Source organism: Musa acuminata, chromosome BXJ1-3 (genome assembly GCF_036884655.1).
Source record: "Musa acuminata AAA Group cultivar baxijiao chromosome BXJ1-3, Cavendish_Baxijiao_AAA, whole genome shotgun sequence".
Lineage (NCBI taxonomy): Eukaryota > Viridiplantae > Streptophyta > Magnoliopsida > Zingiberales > Musaceae > Musa > Musa acuminata.
This window is the reverse complement of record NC_088329.1, coordinates 16,575,033-16,589,256: the sequence shown is the minus strand read 5'-3', so window position 1 is coordinate 16,589,256 and position 14,224 is coordinate 16,575,033. Positions and strand designations below refer to the sequence as shown.

Genomic DNA, 14,224 nt, shown 5'->3' with positions numbered 1-14,224 from the left:
CTTTTCGTATTTAAAATTATTTATCACAATCACCAAAGACCACAACTATATAATTCGTTGTACTAAATTCAAATGTTTTTTTTTATTATTATTTATTTTTTCAACTTCCAGTCTGATGTAAATGTTTGTCCCCTTACAGTCAGTCAGTCAGTCAGTCAGCACACCCAAGTACACAACATGTTGACACAGTATATAACAATCATAAGTAGTAAATGGGTGATAGGCCTCTCTCTAAGTAACATAACCTGCAAAGTAAGAAGATTCTGCACAAACATGTGATGATGATCAAATGGAAGACGAAGGCGTGCATGTACTGCCGCCACTCACTATTACGGTTGATTCAGCTGCATTTATCCAGATGGCATCCGGTTAGATAAACACAATATACAGTTATTAGTTCTCTATTGAAAGAGGCTCCTTTCATACAAGGTCTGAGGAGCCTCGTTATAATTGAAAGAGGCTCCTACCATACAGGCCAAACTTTCTTTGTTAGATCCTGTGACACTTTATAATTGGATAAGATATATATAATATAATTAATTAGATTTTGATAAAAATATATTGGTCAATAAAAAAAAAGTTTACTTAAAATATAATTTTTTAGGAGATAAGAGAGAAACTCTCCTAATGATTTATCCTAGACCTTCTACTCTCGTCTATAAATAGACAGGACCTCTAGGGATTGACACAGGGAGTAAAAAGAATAGAGGTTATCTCAGTTGAGGGATTATAGTCTTTCCCCAACTCTTCTCCCTAAATCATCAAAGGAGAAAGATCTAGTTCTTCTTGCAGATTGATAGTGATCTTGGATTAAAGACGGTGTCTTACAGATCAAACAAATATCTCTTTTCGGATAACATCAAAAGGTACGCATCGTTAAATCATATCTAAATATTTGATTTCAATCTTAACATAAAAGATTATTTTTATATTTAATTCAACATATTATAGTTTTTATGCTTACAGCTATATCATCCGGATAAAAGATACAATCAAAATAAGCTGGTGGACAGTAAGTAAATGCACAACAGCAGGAAATTAAAAGGTTCATGGGTAAAGGTAGAGTATGCTTATCATTTGTATAAAAAGATAAGCATGACTCCATTTGTATAAAAGGACATACATGATGAGCAGAACGACAGAAATTGAGTGTTAATCTACACATAAAATTCCAGTTGTAAAGCATATATTATCTGAAAACAGTATCAATCCTACTGACCAATTGTTAGTTTATGCTCAAGTAACAAGAAAGAGAGAGAGAGAGAGAGAGAGAGAGAGAGAGAGAGAGAGAGAGAGAAAAGGACTCGCTCTCAGGAAACAATTTTAACATGTTAAGCAATGTAGCTTGAAAATTCAGATATAACTTGTATTGACGTATGGATTGTGGGGAATCATTTAAAGAGAAGCTTTTAGAGTAACAAGGAACGACTGTGTCAAAATAGAAAAATTATATTATTGCAGGGATCATTTAATTGTCCATCAAACCTGCAACTGCTTGCTGCTATTTTATTATAGTCCTAAAACCTATTGTAGCTGCTGGATATCAACATGATGAGTCTGCAATGCATTAAAAATAACCACGTTTTTAGAAGCCAGTCTGCTAAGGAGGGATCCACACACTACTAAGATATATATACATATATATGCATTTAGGATAAAAGTAGAAATATATATATATATATATATAATAAAAAAATAAAAAGGATTGTTCTTTACCAGTAGCTCGCTCAGACTCTTCTTCTCCTGCTAGTCCTTCTATTGCCTGGGTAAAAAGATTGCTTAGGAATTATGTTATCTCTACTCCATCCAGGAGCTGTAATCCACAGATCCATCACCAGCTATGCCAAGGATAACTAAAATGATGATGTTTACATATATATATATATATATATATAAGATAACTCATATCGATCAATCAGAGGAAAACGAAAGAATAGATCGAAAGCAGTAAAGAGTGTACTTCCTCGAGGGATCGAAGACAGTAAAGAGTGTACCTCCTCGAGGGATCGGAAATGCTAAGAGGAGGAGAAGCAGCGAGCAAACCTTACATAAACACTTTGATTTGTTGGGTGCTCCATATATAATATTATATAATATAGTGTAAAATGTCAAACAAAAATATTTTTTTTATAATATTATATATTATATATTATATATATTTTTTAAATATATTTTAACAATACATTTTTTATATATTATATACAACAATATGTTCAATGTGAGGAATTAAGTATGATAGGCCATAAAACAAAAATATCAATATTATTCTGATTGGGCACTTTAGCACGTAGTTAGTCAGTTAGAGATGGCATGCAGCTGTAAGTCAAAATCATATTCAATTGGCAACGTTGACAAAAGAAACTCAAAAACCATCTTTACATCTGCTAGCGATGGCTTTTCACATCAGAATTAGTTGCAACATACTGAATCAACACAGAGAATAATCATATATTACCATGAGAGGCCTCCTTTTTCTCCTCCCATCTTTTAGACTAAACTAAATTATGATGTGCTACACACATTGCTTTTGCACAAAAAGAATGCTACTATAGTAACACATGACCATGTTGTCTTCCCATTTAAACCATCATGCTTGATCCAGCATATGATGAGCAGTCTTCATAAATGGGTTTCTCATCCTATTTGATCATTTTAGTCTTCGCTAGCTAGCGACTCCCATCATCGCAAAGAAGCTTCATGATTGGATCTACTCAATGCATATCTCCGAATTGTTGGTGTTGATGAGGCTTCACTTTGGAAGATGATGGGGAACCATTAGCAAGAAGATGGTGTTGTTGCTGAAAGATAGGTCGGTGACTGGATCCACCTTGTATTTGCAAACAGGAAGGAGACAAAGTCGATGAAGCTTGAACCCTTTGGGACATGGGACCAGATGAATCACGGAGTTGCTCGTTCTGCAACACTGAAACGCCTACAGGAACCCTGTAGTTTGCAAGATGGGCTTGCCATATCTGTTGCTGCTGGCGCTGTTGCTGCAGCTGTATATTGCCTATAGTGTTGTCCATATTAAGTCCATAGAATGGGTTGCCTCCGTAATGTGCTACTTGTAGTTGTGCCTGTAAACAAACATCAAAAGTTCAACATGAATCAAGAGAGAGATGCACATGCTACAAGCTCTATGTCATCATTGCAAAAGTTGGGTCCTGATTTGTTTCCTAACAAAAATATAAGATGACATTACAAATGACGGTAATGAACTAAGCTAAACGCCTGATGAACGAGACTAAGATGTCTTTCACCAATTGTTATACTGCCAAAGTGATCACAATAATTATGCCAAAGTATTTGTCAGTACCTGTTGAGTAGCTGCAGGTGGTGCTACCTTCTCTGGGTAAGGTGGGCCATATGGTACACGAGGGAAAGGATATGGCATGAGAGAATGGTGTGGAACCTGAGCATGCAAAAAAGGAGAAACAAGCTTCCCAGGATGTTGCATTCCATTTGGAGAAGTACTAGCAACACCACCAGCTGATAAGGAGAGGAAGTCACAGGTCTGAACAAAATGCAACAATTCATTAGGAACATCAAGGGAAGTTGAGAGAGAGAGAGAGAGAGAGAGAAATTACGAAAAATTACCCGCTTTTGCTTGACTTCTAATGAGACTGAAGACAGGTGAGCTGGCATAAATGTTTTGCTACATCGAATTTCATTTCTTCCTCCATGTGTATTTCTCTCAACTATAGAACCATTGGTAGCAGCAGATGTCACACTGTTGGATCCACTTCGTAACCCAGATATATCATTGTTTAATGTTGCATGCAAATTTGACTCATTCCTGGACTTTGGTTCCTCGGACGACAGTGACACTGTCCGTTGATTCCCCTTATTTTGATAGCATTTGATAAGATTGCATATGAATACATGAGTAGCACAGTTTTTTGTATCCGACTTCACATCGATCAGAACCTGGACAGATAAAACCAACCAATTATGTATGAAAACACAGGACTAACGAATAGGCCATAAAATGGCAGTGAAGCTAAATACTAGTAGTAAAATCTGCAGACCAATTTCAGTTTATGATATCTGCACAGATGAAATAAAAGACAAGTTGTGTTGACGTTTGTAACATAAATGACAATGCTTTAGAACTTGAGCACTCGGAAATATATCATGATACATGGAAATGACTACTCTTTAACATTTTAGTAAGAATAACAAATAGACTTCCAAACAATCTTGAAGACTACAAACCTATAAAACAATAGCAAACTGAACTTGGTGCCAACAAGAAAAACTACAATGTCACATAAACCTACACGATTCATGGAGTCCAAACACATAGCATATTGACACTTAAGTCAATAATTGTAAATTACTATGGAAATATAAAATTAAGGCCTTGAAACACCACCTTCTTAGTTGGATGGTCAATTCCATTTGAAGCAAGTCTAGCAGTAATAGTGCTAAGTTCAGGACACTCTGCACAATCGCTTGAGGCCTGGGCATGTGGTGGAATAGCCCCTGACAGTTACAGTAGGAAGTTACTCAATGATTCGATTTAATCATAAATCTTGGCATCCAACATGAAGCATTAGAAACTATTTTTGCTTGCAGAATGTTTCTTTTTTGACATATAATTGCTACCTTCCACATAGACAAGTTTTGCACAACTTTGACTCCCATGCTCTGCTTGTTGAACTTCATGTCCCAGCGAAGCCGATCCAGCATCTCCGTTCTAAAATCAGTAAAGATAATTAGTTCATATCAGGAAAAGAAAAATCATCTAAAGTTGAGGGAGAAGTATTACCTGTAGTGACATATCTAATTTGCATGGTGGAAGGGCTGTTATATCATCATATTGAGTCGGTTGCAGTGCCCTATCACAGAAAGAAAAGAATGGGGCAAACTTAATATTTAGCATATTTGGTTAGCAATCAAATATTATGAAATAACACATAAAATGAAATACACAGAACCTACCTGATTCCATTACAACTGTGAGGCAAGATTCCTGAAGGGCTTGAAGAATTCATAAGATTTCTGAAAGGAGTATTCCCTGGGTGTTCATTCTCGGACAAGGGAGCTATGTGACCACCAGGTTCAGGAGTTCTAGTACAATTGGAATCATAAGTTGGCTTTCCACAAACTGTGATAGGTTGTCTGGAAGGAGCATGTCCATCCTTTATTGTCTCTTTAAATGGCTTTTCCATAAAAGAGAGAGTCCTTACTTCACAGACAGTGCTTTGTTGCAAAACATTTTTATCCTCCTCTTTTATATCTGTTAAATCACATAATGTGCTCAAGTTCCAAACAACAAAAATCAAACCAAAATGGAAACATACATAGCACTCAACTCATAACTCAGCTGACCACAAAAGTTCTGAAAGCTCACCTTCTAAACATTGGCCTGAGGTTGCATCGATATCCTGACAATCATCTGACACTCTACTCCATTCCTGTAGTGGAATTTGCTTGCATAGAGGTGGCATTCTAGATAATGTACATAAAGCATCAACGGCTATCTCTTCATCCTTGGTAAGTGAGTCAAACAGCTACATAAAACAGAAAACAATAATATTTACCTTGGACCTGTAGGCATAAAACAAACTAAAATAAATCAAATAAAAATAAACAAATTATCTAAGGATCTAACCATGCTTTGTTTGCACCTCCTTCCGCCATCCCCATGCAGCACCTGGAGACCATTAGAAGTACAATGATGTTTCTTCTTTGTAACTGTTGCTTCATTAGGTGATGTCTGACTGCCGCGTTTGTTGATAGCTGAAGCAGAAAAGATTACAGAATCATCAAACCCTACTACATATAACTTTGATAAGTTAACCATATTGAAAAACCAAAAACTTGATTTGCAGCTTGTTGTCCTCATATTGTTTAGTGCCACAATTAAAAAGGTGGAAATTACATGAAACAGTATAAATACTTTATGATCCTTAGAAACTGAATAAAAAATATAAGTCAACCTCTGAAATATTTTATATTCACAAAACTCCAAAGAAAATGTAGTTTCCTAACAAATTTAGGGTAATGCATGTTCAGTATCATGAAATTAACGTGCATACGGAAAAAAAAAAAAAAAAGCACAATTCAATTAAGCTTTAATAAATATTTGTAAAAAAATCAATACACAGTGAGTTTCACATACCTGATCTCAATTTCCTTGGCACAGATGCAGGATCGACAATATCGCTATCCTCAGCTACCTTTTAAAGATTAAGAATCAGCCACATAAACACATATCAAAATCAGTGTACAAACTATGGGCAAAATGATCAAACCTTTTCATGGAGCCCAACTGTCTTCCTACTAGTTAGACTAGCGGTGGTGATACTACCAAGCATTGCACGAATAGGATTAGCCTCCTCACCTTCCGATCTGCTGCAGCCCACTTCACCAGACGAATCATTGTTGTTCAATCTCCACCTTGAAATCCTGACCTTGTCCTTCCACCTAGCCATCGACGCATTCGTGTCTACTCCATCTCCACTGTTAAAGTGGACATTATCATTTGAAACTGAAAAAGATCAAAACGAAATAGGAGTTTTAGTGAATTGACCACAAAAAACACCCAAGAACGTGAAAAGAAGGGAGCAGAGCCTGCGAGAGGAAAAACAGCAAACAGGTTGGTACACATTATCCGACAGAGGAGGAGGTTGTTAACAAGTAAAAAGAGCAGTATGGTACCCACGAAAGTAAATTCGAATAGGAATAAGGGGCAATAAGGGGAACATAAGGAAGGGAGAATAGAGCACAAATACCGGTTGGCGAGGAGAAGCCGATTGGCTGTCGCTTAGCGGGCGAGAGACGACTCGCCCTGCTTGTTCCACGCATCAAATCTCGCGATCGCTGCCTGTCTCTATCTGATCCCACCATGGACTCAGCGATCACACGGCCAAATCTTCTCCGCAGGCACCTTCTCCTCTCACCGCTGTGGGATAAACAAAGCCAACGCCTCGATTAGATGAGGTGATCAGAAAAGAAATGATTTTTAACATTCTTATGTGGGTTTTATGTCATATCCACTCTAGATTTAGAGAAGGAGAGATGCCCGGTGGGCGTATAAGGGAAAGTATCGAGTGAAAGGACGTATGAGGCATCTTTTTTCCTATTTTGAGTCGAAAAGCGAGGGTTTTTTTTTTTTTTTTTCTCGTTTGGGAGTCTTCAGTCGGAAGAAGCCGAAAATTCTCTTTTTATCACCTCAGCTGCAGATGGATACCAGAGTTCGAATATGGCAGGAGAACACTGACACCGGAAATGAGTAACATAGTAGTACGAGCGAAAAATTTGTAGAAGAAAAAGAAGAGAACAAAGACGAAGGAGATGAAGAGAAAAGCAAAGGGAGAAGGAAATAAAAAGCAAAAAAAGAAAGTTTCGTCCTCTGAGCCGAGAAGAATCGGGTTCCAAACAAAAGCATAGAATAAAAGGGGAAAGGAGGGATTTTTTTTATTTTTCTTTTCTTCGGACATTCATGGGATCATTCAAAAAAGATGAGGCCAGAAACAAGAATTTGAATGGAAAAAAAACCAAAAAATTAATCCGCGGAACTCCGTCCCAAGTTTCGATCTTTATCCTTTTCTGCCATCTCAAAACCCCCTGTAGGAAGCGAAGTCCGCTCATCCGTACAACAACAAAGTCGGAAAAGGAAGGAAATCGGAGACCTCGAACCCAAAACCCATCCACTCTACCCTCCAGATTGCAGAAACCATACCAAACTCCAAATGCGCCAAGACTCCTCCTTTATATCTTCCACAGAGAGTTACTCGAACATATAGAGGATAACAAACGCGAGAAAACAGAGAGAAGGCAGGAGGATGGAATACCCACCCTTGAATCCAGCGGCCGACTTCAAGCAACGAAGATTCCCATTCGATTTCTAGAATCTCCTCTGCTCAATCAGATCCCACTAAGGTAGCAGCGAGTGCGGAGCGATCCAAATAGACGGAAAGATCGAAACCTTCTCCCTCCCCCAAACAGCGGCCATATGCTTCTCGAAACGGCCCCTCTTGCTCTCTCGCACGGTCGCACCCCTCTACTTTATCCCCGTTCTGTCTCTTCCCCCCTCACCTGCGCTTTAATACGAGCACGTACGACATCTTCCTCGATCCGACGGCTGACATCCGCCCATCGGATCCCCATCCGACCGCCGACAGCAAAATCCCACCTGTCCCTCCACGTCAGACTCTTTCCCTCTGCGATCCGACAAGATCCGCTGATTCCACCATACAGCGGACACGAATTTTGTCCATACTCTCCCTCCATACGGGACCCACGGTTCTCCCTGTTGGCAGAAACGGGCGCGCGTGTCTGGGGGAGGACAGGCGAGTAGGAAAGGAAGGGATTGGCCAAGGTTTTGGTTATGCCGCTTTGGGATTCGTGAAACGGCTGTGAGCGCTGCAAGAGACATTGCAGCGTCATTAATTGTGGATTAAGTGCCTAATGGCAACCCAAAAGTCGTTCTCTAATTCGCTCCCGATATCTGTAATGATATGTGGAGGGGATCCTAATGAACCTTAATCTTTGTTATCAAAGAATAATCCCCAACAAAGATTGCATATGCAATCACATTAAAATTGCATATATCCCTCCAACACTTTTGAACTCCTTTGGCTCAGTCACCTGCAAATTCCATCAAACCTCAAAAGAACTTTCTTGAATCTACTGCTTATTATACTGTCTTTTTCCTTAGAAAAATAATATCTCGACCCATCGGATTTGAACCCGAAGGAAAAAAGTCTCTTTATTTATAGAATAAAATATTATAACTTTGTTCTGCCTTCTTTGTCAGGATTTAGTGATGAAAATAGACTCTTCTTTTTTTTTATAGAATAAAATATTATACTGATGTTTATATTTATTAAATTTTATATCGATAAGAGCCTTCTTCTTTAATTTATTCGGTAAATCTCCGACTTAACGTGACATTGCAAGTGGGCGGGTAAAATTATAAATCGACATATGATGCATGTATTATTGCTAATTTAGATTTAAGTATTTTTTACTAATAGTTCAGAAGTTAATATCCATTTGGAGCATCCTGTGTCATGCCTCATTCGGAGCATACTATGTCATGCCCTCGTATGGTCCTATAAAAAAAATAGAATGAGAGGAGGAAGAGTGCCTGTTTCTCCTTGTAGATCGATGTCACTTTGATATTCGGATACGAGGATTGTGATTTTGCAAATCACACAAAGATCTTTTTTCGATAACATCGGAAGATATACATCGTAAATTCGAACTAATATTATTTGATTTCAATCCTGAGATGAAAGTTTTTTCGAATTAAAAATAGTATATCATAGATTTTAGGTCATTGATGAAATATGGATCAACTAATAAGATCATGGTTTTGATAATATTTAAAAAATATTAGTTTTATTGAATCTCATATTTTGATGATGAAACCAATTGATAATTTTTTATGATTTAATCTACGTTTTGAGTGACGTATGATGCTTCGATCAAGGAGAGACAATTAAATTAGGAAGAATCATGTTGGGTCGGAGGAAAATATGTCGGATGATTAAACGTCAGACCAGAGGATCGGTCGATATATTGACAGAAAGCTTCGGGCCATGGATTCAGACATCGGGCCAAGAAGAGCGGATATTGAGCCAAAGATATTGGAGTTGCGGAGTCAACTGGCCGATTGGGCAATAGGCCGTAAGAGAGGACGATGCATTGAAGAATCAGACGAAGCGTCGATGGACCAATGACATGCCGAAAAACATTATTCAAGCTTAGTAATAATTGTCTAGATCGAAGTGTGTTTTTATAAGTGTAAAATTAACTACGATAGCAAGGCATAAAACAAAATAAAGTCTTGGAGTCAAGAATAGGATTTTGTTGGGAGTTCGAGTGTTCGTCGGAAGTTCTGTAGGAACCAGTCAAGAAGTCCAAGAGCTTACCAAAGAAGCTCGTCGGAACTCGCCAAGAAGATCGTCGTGAAGTCCAAGAGCTTATTGGGAGTCCGTTGGAATATTGCCGAGAGATCGTCAAAAGTTCGTCAGAAGTTCGCCGGAAGAAACTAGACTTACGGACTTGTTTAGCTTAAGTATGTCTTAGATTTTGTAGTTAGCACGTAATTGGGATTGGAATTGGGCCAACCCAATTATGGGCTAGTTGGGCCCATTAAAGACTATATTGGGCCGAATGAAAGGCCTAAACAGTGACCCAAGAAGTGGCACCGTCGTGGCACAGTCTTCGAGACTGTGTCAGGCGGTGGTACCGCCTAGTGGCCCAGTGCCAAGCGGTGGTACTATCAAACTGGGTGATGGTACCGCCCAACATAGTGTCAATGTTAGACTGACACTAGCGGTGGTACCGTCTGAACCTAGGAAACCCGGGATGAGATAATTTTAGGCTCTAAGTTTGAATCAACTTGAGGTCTATAAATACCCCTCTCAACCGTGGTTAATAAATACAAGCACAAAGAGTTTTAAAGTGAGAAAATATTATAAAAATCACTTGAAAAATCTCTCCTCTAGCTTAAACTTAGAATTCTATTTAGAGAGGAGTGTGTGTGCTTGTAAAGGTTGTCTTCTGAACCTGTGAAAAGAAGAAGAGGGGTGGAAAAAGTTGGTCTTCGCCTATTAAAGGAAGACCGATAGTGGATGCTGGTGGCCTTGACGGAAGAGGAATCAGTGGAGTGGATGTAGATCACGATGACCGAACCACTATATAATTGACGTATTCTCTAGTTTGCATTTCTATTGTTGCCATTTACTTTACTACAAACCATTTTACTTGCTTATTGCCTTCAATACATTTACGAACACGTATTTCAAGTTAAATTTCCGAAATCGATTTTTATCGTGTGAAAGAATTTTTCGAAATCGACGTATTTTACCACTACACTAATTCACCCCCCCCCCCCTAGTACCGACTTGTTCCTAACAGTTGGTATCAAAGCCTCGTTATTTCTTATTTGGTTTAACACCTGAGAGAAATGACTCTTTTCGACTTTCAAGATGGACTTTCTCTCATTCGTCCTCCCTTATTCAATGGGACGGACTACACATATTGGAAAACTTGAATGAGAGTTTTCTTACTTTATTTGGATTTAAATTTATAGAGTATTGTGGAAAACGGTTTTTGAATATCTTCTCTTCTAATGAACCATTGGAATGATTTAGAGAAGATGATTTTTTCTTTAAATGCTAGAGCTATGAATGCTCTATTTTGCGTCTTAGACAAAACTAAGTTTAATCGAGTTTCTACTTATGAAACGACTTTTGACATTTAGCATACTCTTGAAATCACATGTGAAGGCACTAGTAAAGTTAAAGATTCGAAAATCAACTTTTTGATACATAATTTTGAGTTGTTTCGTATGGAACCAAGAGAGACTATCGGAGACATATACACCCGTTTTACGGATGTCGTCAATAGTCCAAAAGGACTTGGTAAAAGCTTTTCGAATTTTGAACTCGTTAACAAGATTTTACGATCACTTTCTAAAAATTAAGATTCGAAAGTCACGGCAATACAAGAATCAAAAAATTTAAACTATTTTTCGATTGAAGATTTGACCTATGAATTAACGTGCAATACATGTGAAGAACTCAACCACCTTCCAAAGAACAGGAAGGATTTAGGACTTAGAACAATTGAAGACTACTCGAGCATAAGCTCAAGTGATGGTGAACTTGAACTCCTCATGAAATTTAAAAAGTTTATGAAATAAAAATTAAAAAATAAAAAGAACGTAACTACTTGCTATGAACACAAGAAGAAGGAAGCACTTTGGGATGAATCGAGCTCCTCCAAAGACGAGGAGAAAATCAACAAAGGCGATGTGGCTAACTACGCCTTAACGGCTTTCGATGATGAGATAATCAAAATGCCCATTGTTTACTTTAAAATTACATAATGCTTTTCATAAGTTGTTCTTAAATTAGTTAAAAAAATTATATATATTTTAATTGTATGCTTAATGAAAATATAAAAATAAAATTGGATCATGCTTACCTTTCTAGTGATTTTAAAAATAATCATATTTTATGATAAACAAACAAAATGATTTTGATTAAAAATATCTTATCATGATGAATGTTTTGAAAATAAATATTTATATCATACTTGATGATTTTTATGCAAGTAATGATTTGAAATTATATGTTTTGGAATTATGTGTTATACTTTTTGATCTTGATGATTTTTGATCTTTCCTTTTTAAACGTTGATGCATGGTTTTGACATAAGAATAAATATTTGGGCATGCTAATATAAAATCAATCACACAAATTGAAACTAAAAAGGTTTAGATATCTTTAAAAATAATTCAATATTTTGTTCAACAAAACCATGCTTGATGTCTTAATGAAAATATAATAATGATTCATGCTTAACAAGTTTATATTTCGAACTTATGCATAATAATTTTTACGATCTATTAAAAGTTCTTTTTTGGTGTTAATGAATGATACATGGATTTGGAATCAATTAATTTATGCCATTTTGAATCTCTTGTAAGTAATTTTGAGATTTTGATGATTTAAATTTGAATGAGTTTTATCAAAATCATGATCTTGATTTCTTGGAATTGCATGAGATTTTTTTTAATCAAGATCTCTTCTTTTGTACTCCTATAATTTTTTTTGGTATTTTATTTAAGAGGAGATTTAATATATGAATCATGTCTTTTGGTATTTACATCATTTTATCTCTCATGATATGATTTATTTTTGTATAACTCCTTGTATTCATCTCCCAATTAATTTTTCTTGATGAGATGAAATGAATGTGATGAAATAAAAATATGCATGAAATATGGGATGTAATGTAAATTGACATTTAGATACCATCATGATTTAAAATGCTATGATTTGTTGCCAAAATGATGTATCATGAATGCTTCAATATCATGTATGATATGCCCATAGTGATGATTGATTTATTTTTAGTATCATGCATGAAGTAAGAATGGTAAAGTTTTAAAATTGTGCATGTTGTAAGTTGAAAATATAATGATGTACAAATAAGATTGATACTTTACCTTTGTCATGCTTTGAAAATTATTATAAAGAAAAAAGAGATACAAAATTATATTCTTCCCTTCTTTTTGACAATAACAAAGGGGGAGATAGCTAGCTTGCTAGCTAGCTTGCACAAGTCAAGAATATGCAAAAACTTGCTTGCTTACACATATAAAGAGAAGCAAAAATTATAAATGTACATATCGTAAAAAGAGGTAAAACTTTTTAGTTTGTTCAAATGCAAGAAATGCTATCTTGCAATCTCAAGAGAAGCAAAAGTGATATCTTGCCTATCTCAAGAAGCAAAACTTGCAACTTAGCACATTGCAAAAGGAAGCAAGAATTGCTAGTTTGCACACTTCAACAAGAATGCTATCTTGCATTTGTTTTTGAAAACTTGCTAGCTTGCATGCACTTAAATGACTTGAACTTGTTTGTCTAAAACACTTGATAATTGAACTTCTCGTTTTTGTTGATGACAAAGGGAGAGAAGTATGTTGATGTTATGCATGATTTTATCATGATATGTTTGCTTGGATTTTTGAATCCAAGAGTTATATGCCATATTGATAGAGAGATTTTGTATAAACTCCAAGAATTAAGTTTAACTCTGTCATCAATAGGTTGTCATCATCAAAAAGTGAGAGATTATTGAATCTTAGATTTTGATGATGAAACCAATTGATAATTGTTTATGATTTGATCTACGTTTTTAGTGACGTAGAATGCTTCGATCAGGTAGAGACAATTAAAGCAGGAAGAATCATGTTGGGCCGGAGGAAAACATGTCAGATGATTGGATGTCGGGCCGGAGGATCGATCAACATATCGACAGAAGGCTTCGGGCCATGGATTCGGGCATCGAGCCAAGAAGAGCGGATATTAAGCCAAGGATATCGGAGTTGCGGAGTCAACTGGCCGATTGGGCAATAGGCCGCAAGAGAGGATGATGCACTGAAGAATCGGACGAAGCGTCGATGGACCAATGACATGTCGGACAACATGATTCTATTGAATCTCATATTTTGATGATGAAACCAATTGATAAGTGTTTATGATTTGATTTGCGTTTTTAGTGACGCGGGATGCTTCGATCAGGATGAGACAATTAAAGCAAGAAGAATCATGTTGGGCTGGTGGAACATATCAAAAGATTAGACATCGAGCCGGAAGATCGGTCGACGTATCGACATAAGGCTTCGGGCTATGGATTCGAACATCGGGCCAATAAGAGCAGATATTACGCCAAGGATATCGGAGTTGCAGAG

At 36.8% G+C, this 14,224-nt stretch overlaps 1 protein-coding gene across 2 annotated transcripts; it reads right to left on the bottom strand.

Moving 5' to 3' along the window:
- Nucleotides 1–2,311: 2,311 nt before the first annotated feature.
- LOC135623646 (uncharacterized) lies at nucleotides 2,312–8,018 on the bottom strand. Of its 2 annotated transcripts, XM_065126844.1 has the most exons (13): nucleotides 7,807–8,018; nucleotides 6,741–6,910; nucleotides 6,261–6,496; nucleotides 6,128–6,185; nucleotides 5,618–5,745; nucleotides 5,357–5,516; nucleotides 4,945–5,242; nucleotides 4,772–4,841; nucleotides 4,609–4,699; nucleotides 4,376–4,485; nucleotides 3,598–3,927; nucleotides 3,317–3,514; nucleotides 2,312–3,077 (listed from the first exon to the last, which is right to left on the bottom strand). In XM_065126844.1, the coding sequence occupies exons 2-13, from the start codon at nucleotides 6,853–6,855 to the stop codon at nucleotides 2,712–2,714; spliced, it is 2,160 nt and encodes a 719-aa protein (XP_064982916.1). In that variant the 5' UTR covers nucleotides 6,856–6,910; nucleotides 7,807–8,018; the 3' UTR covers nucleotides 2,312–2,711. The 2 variants fall into 2 exon arrangements, with proteins under 2 accessions (XP_064982916.1, XP_064982922.1); XM_065126850.1 differs by lacking the exon at nucleotides 7,807–8,018 and having other exon boundaries at nucleotides 6,350–6,496; nucleotides 6,741–6,880.
- Nucleotides 8,019–14,224: the final 6,206 nt, after the last annotated feature.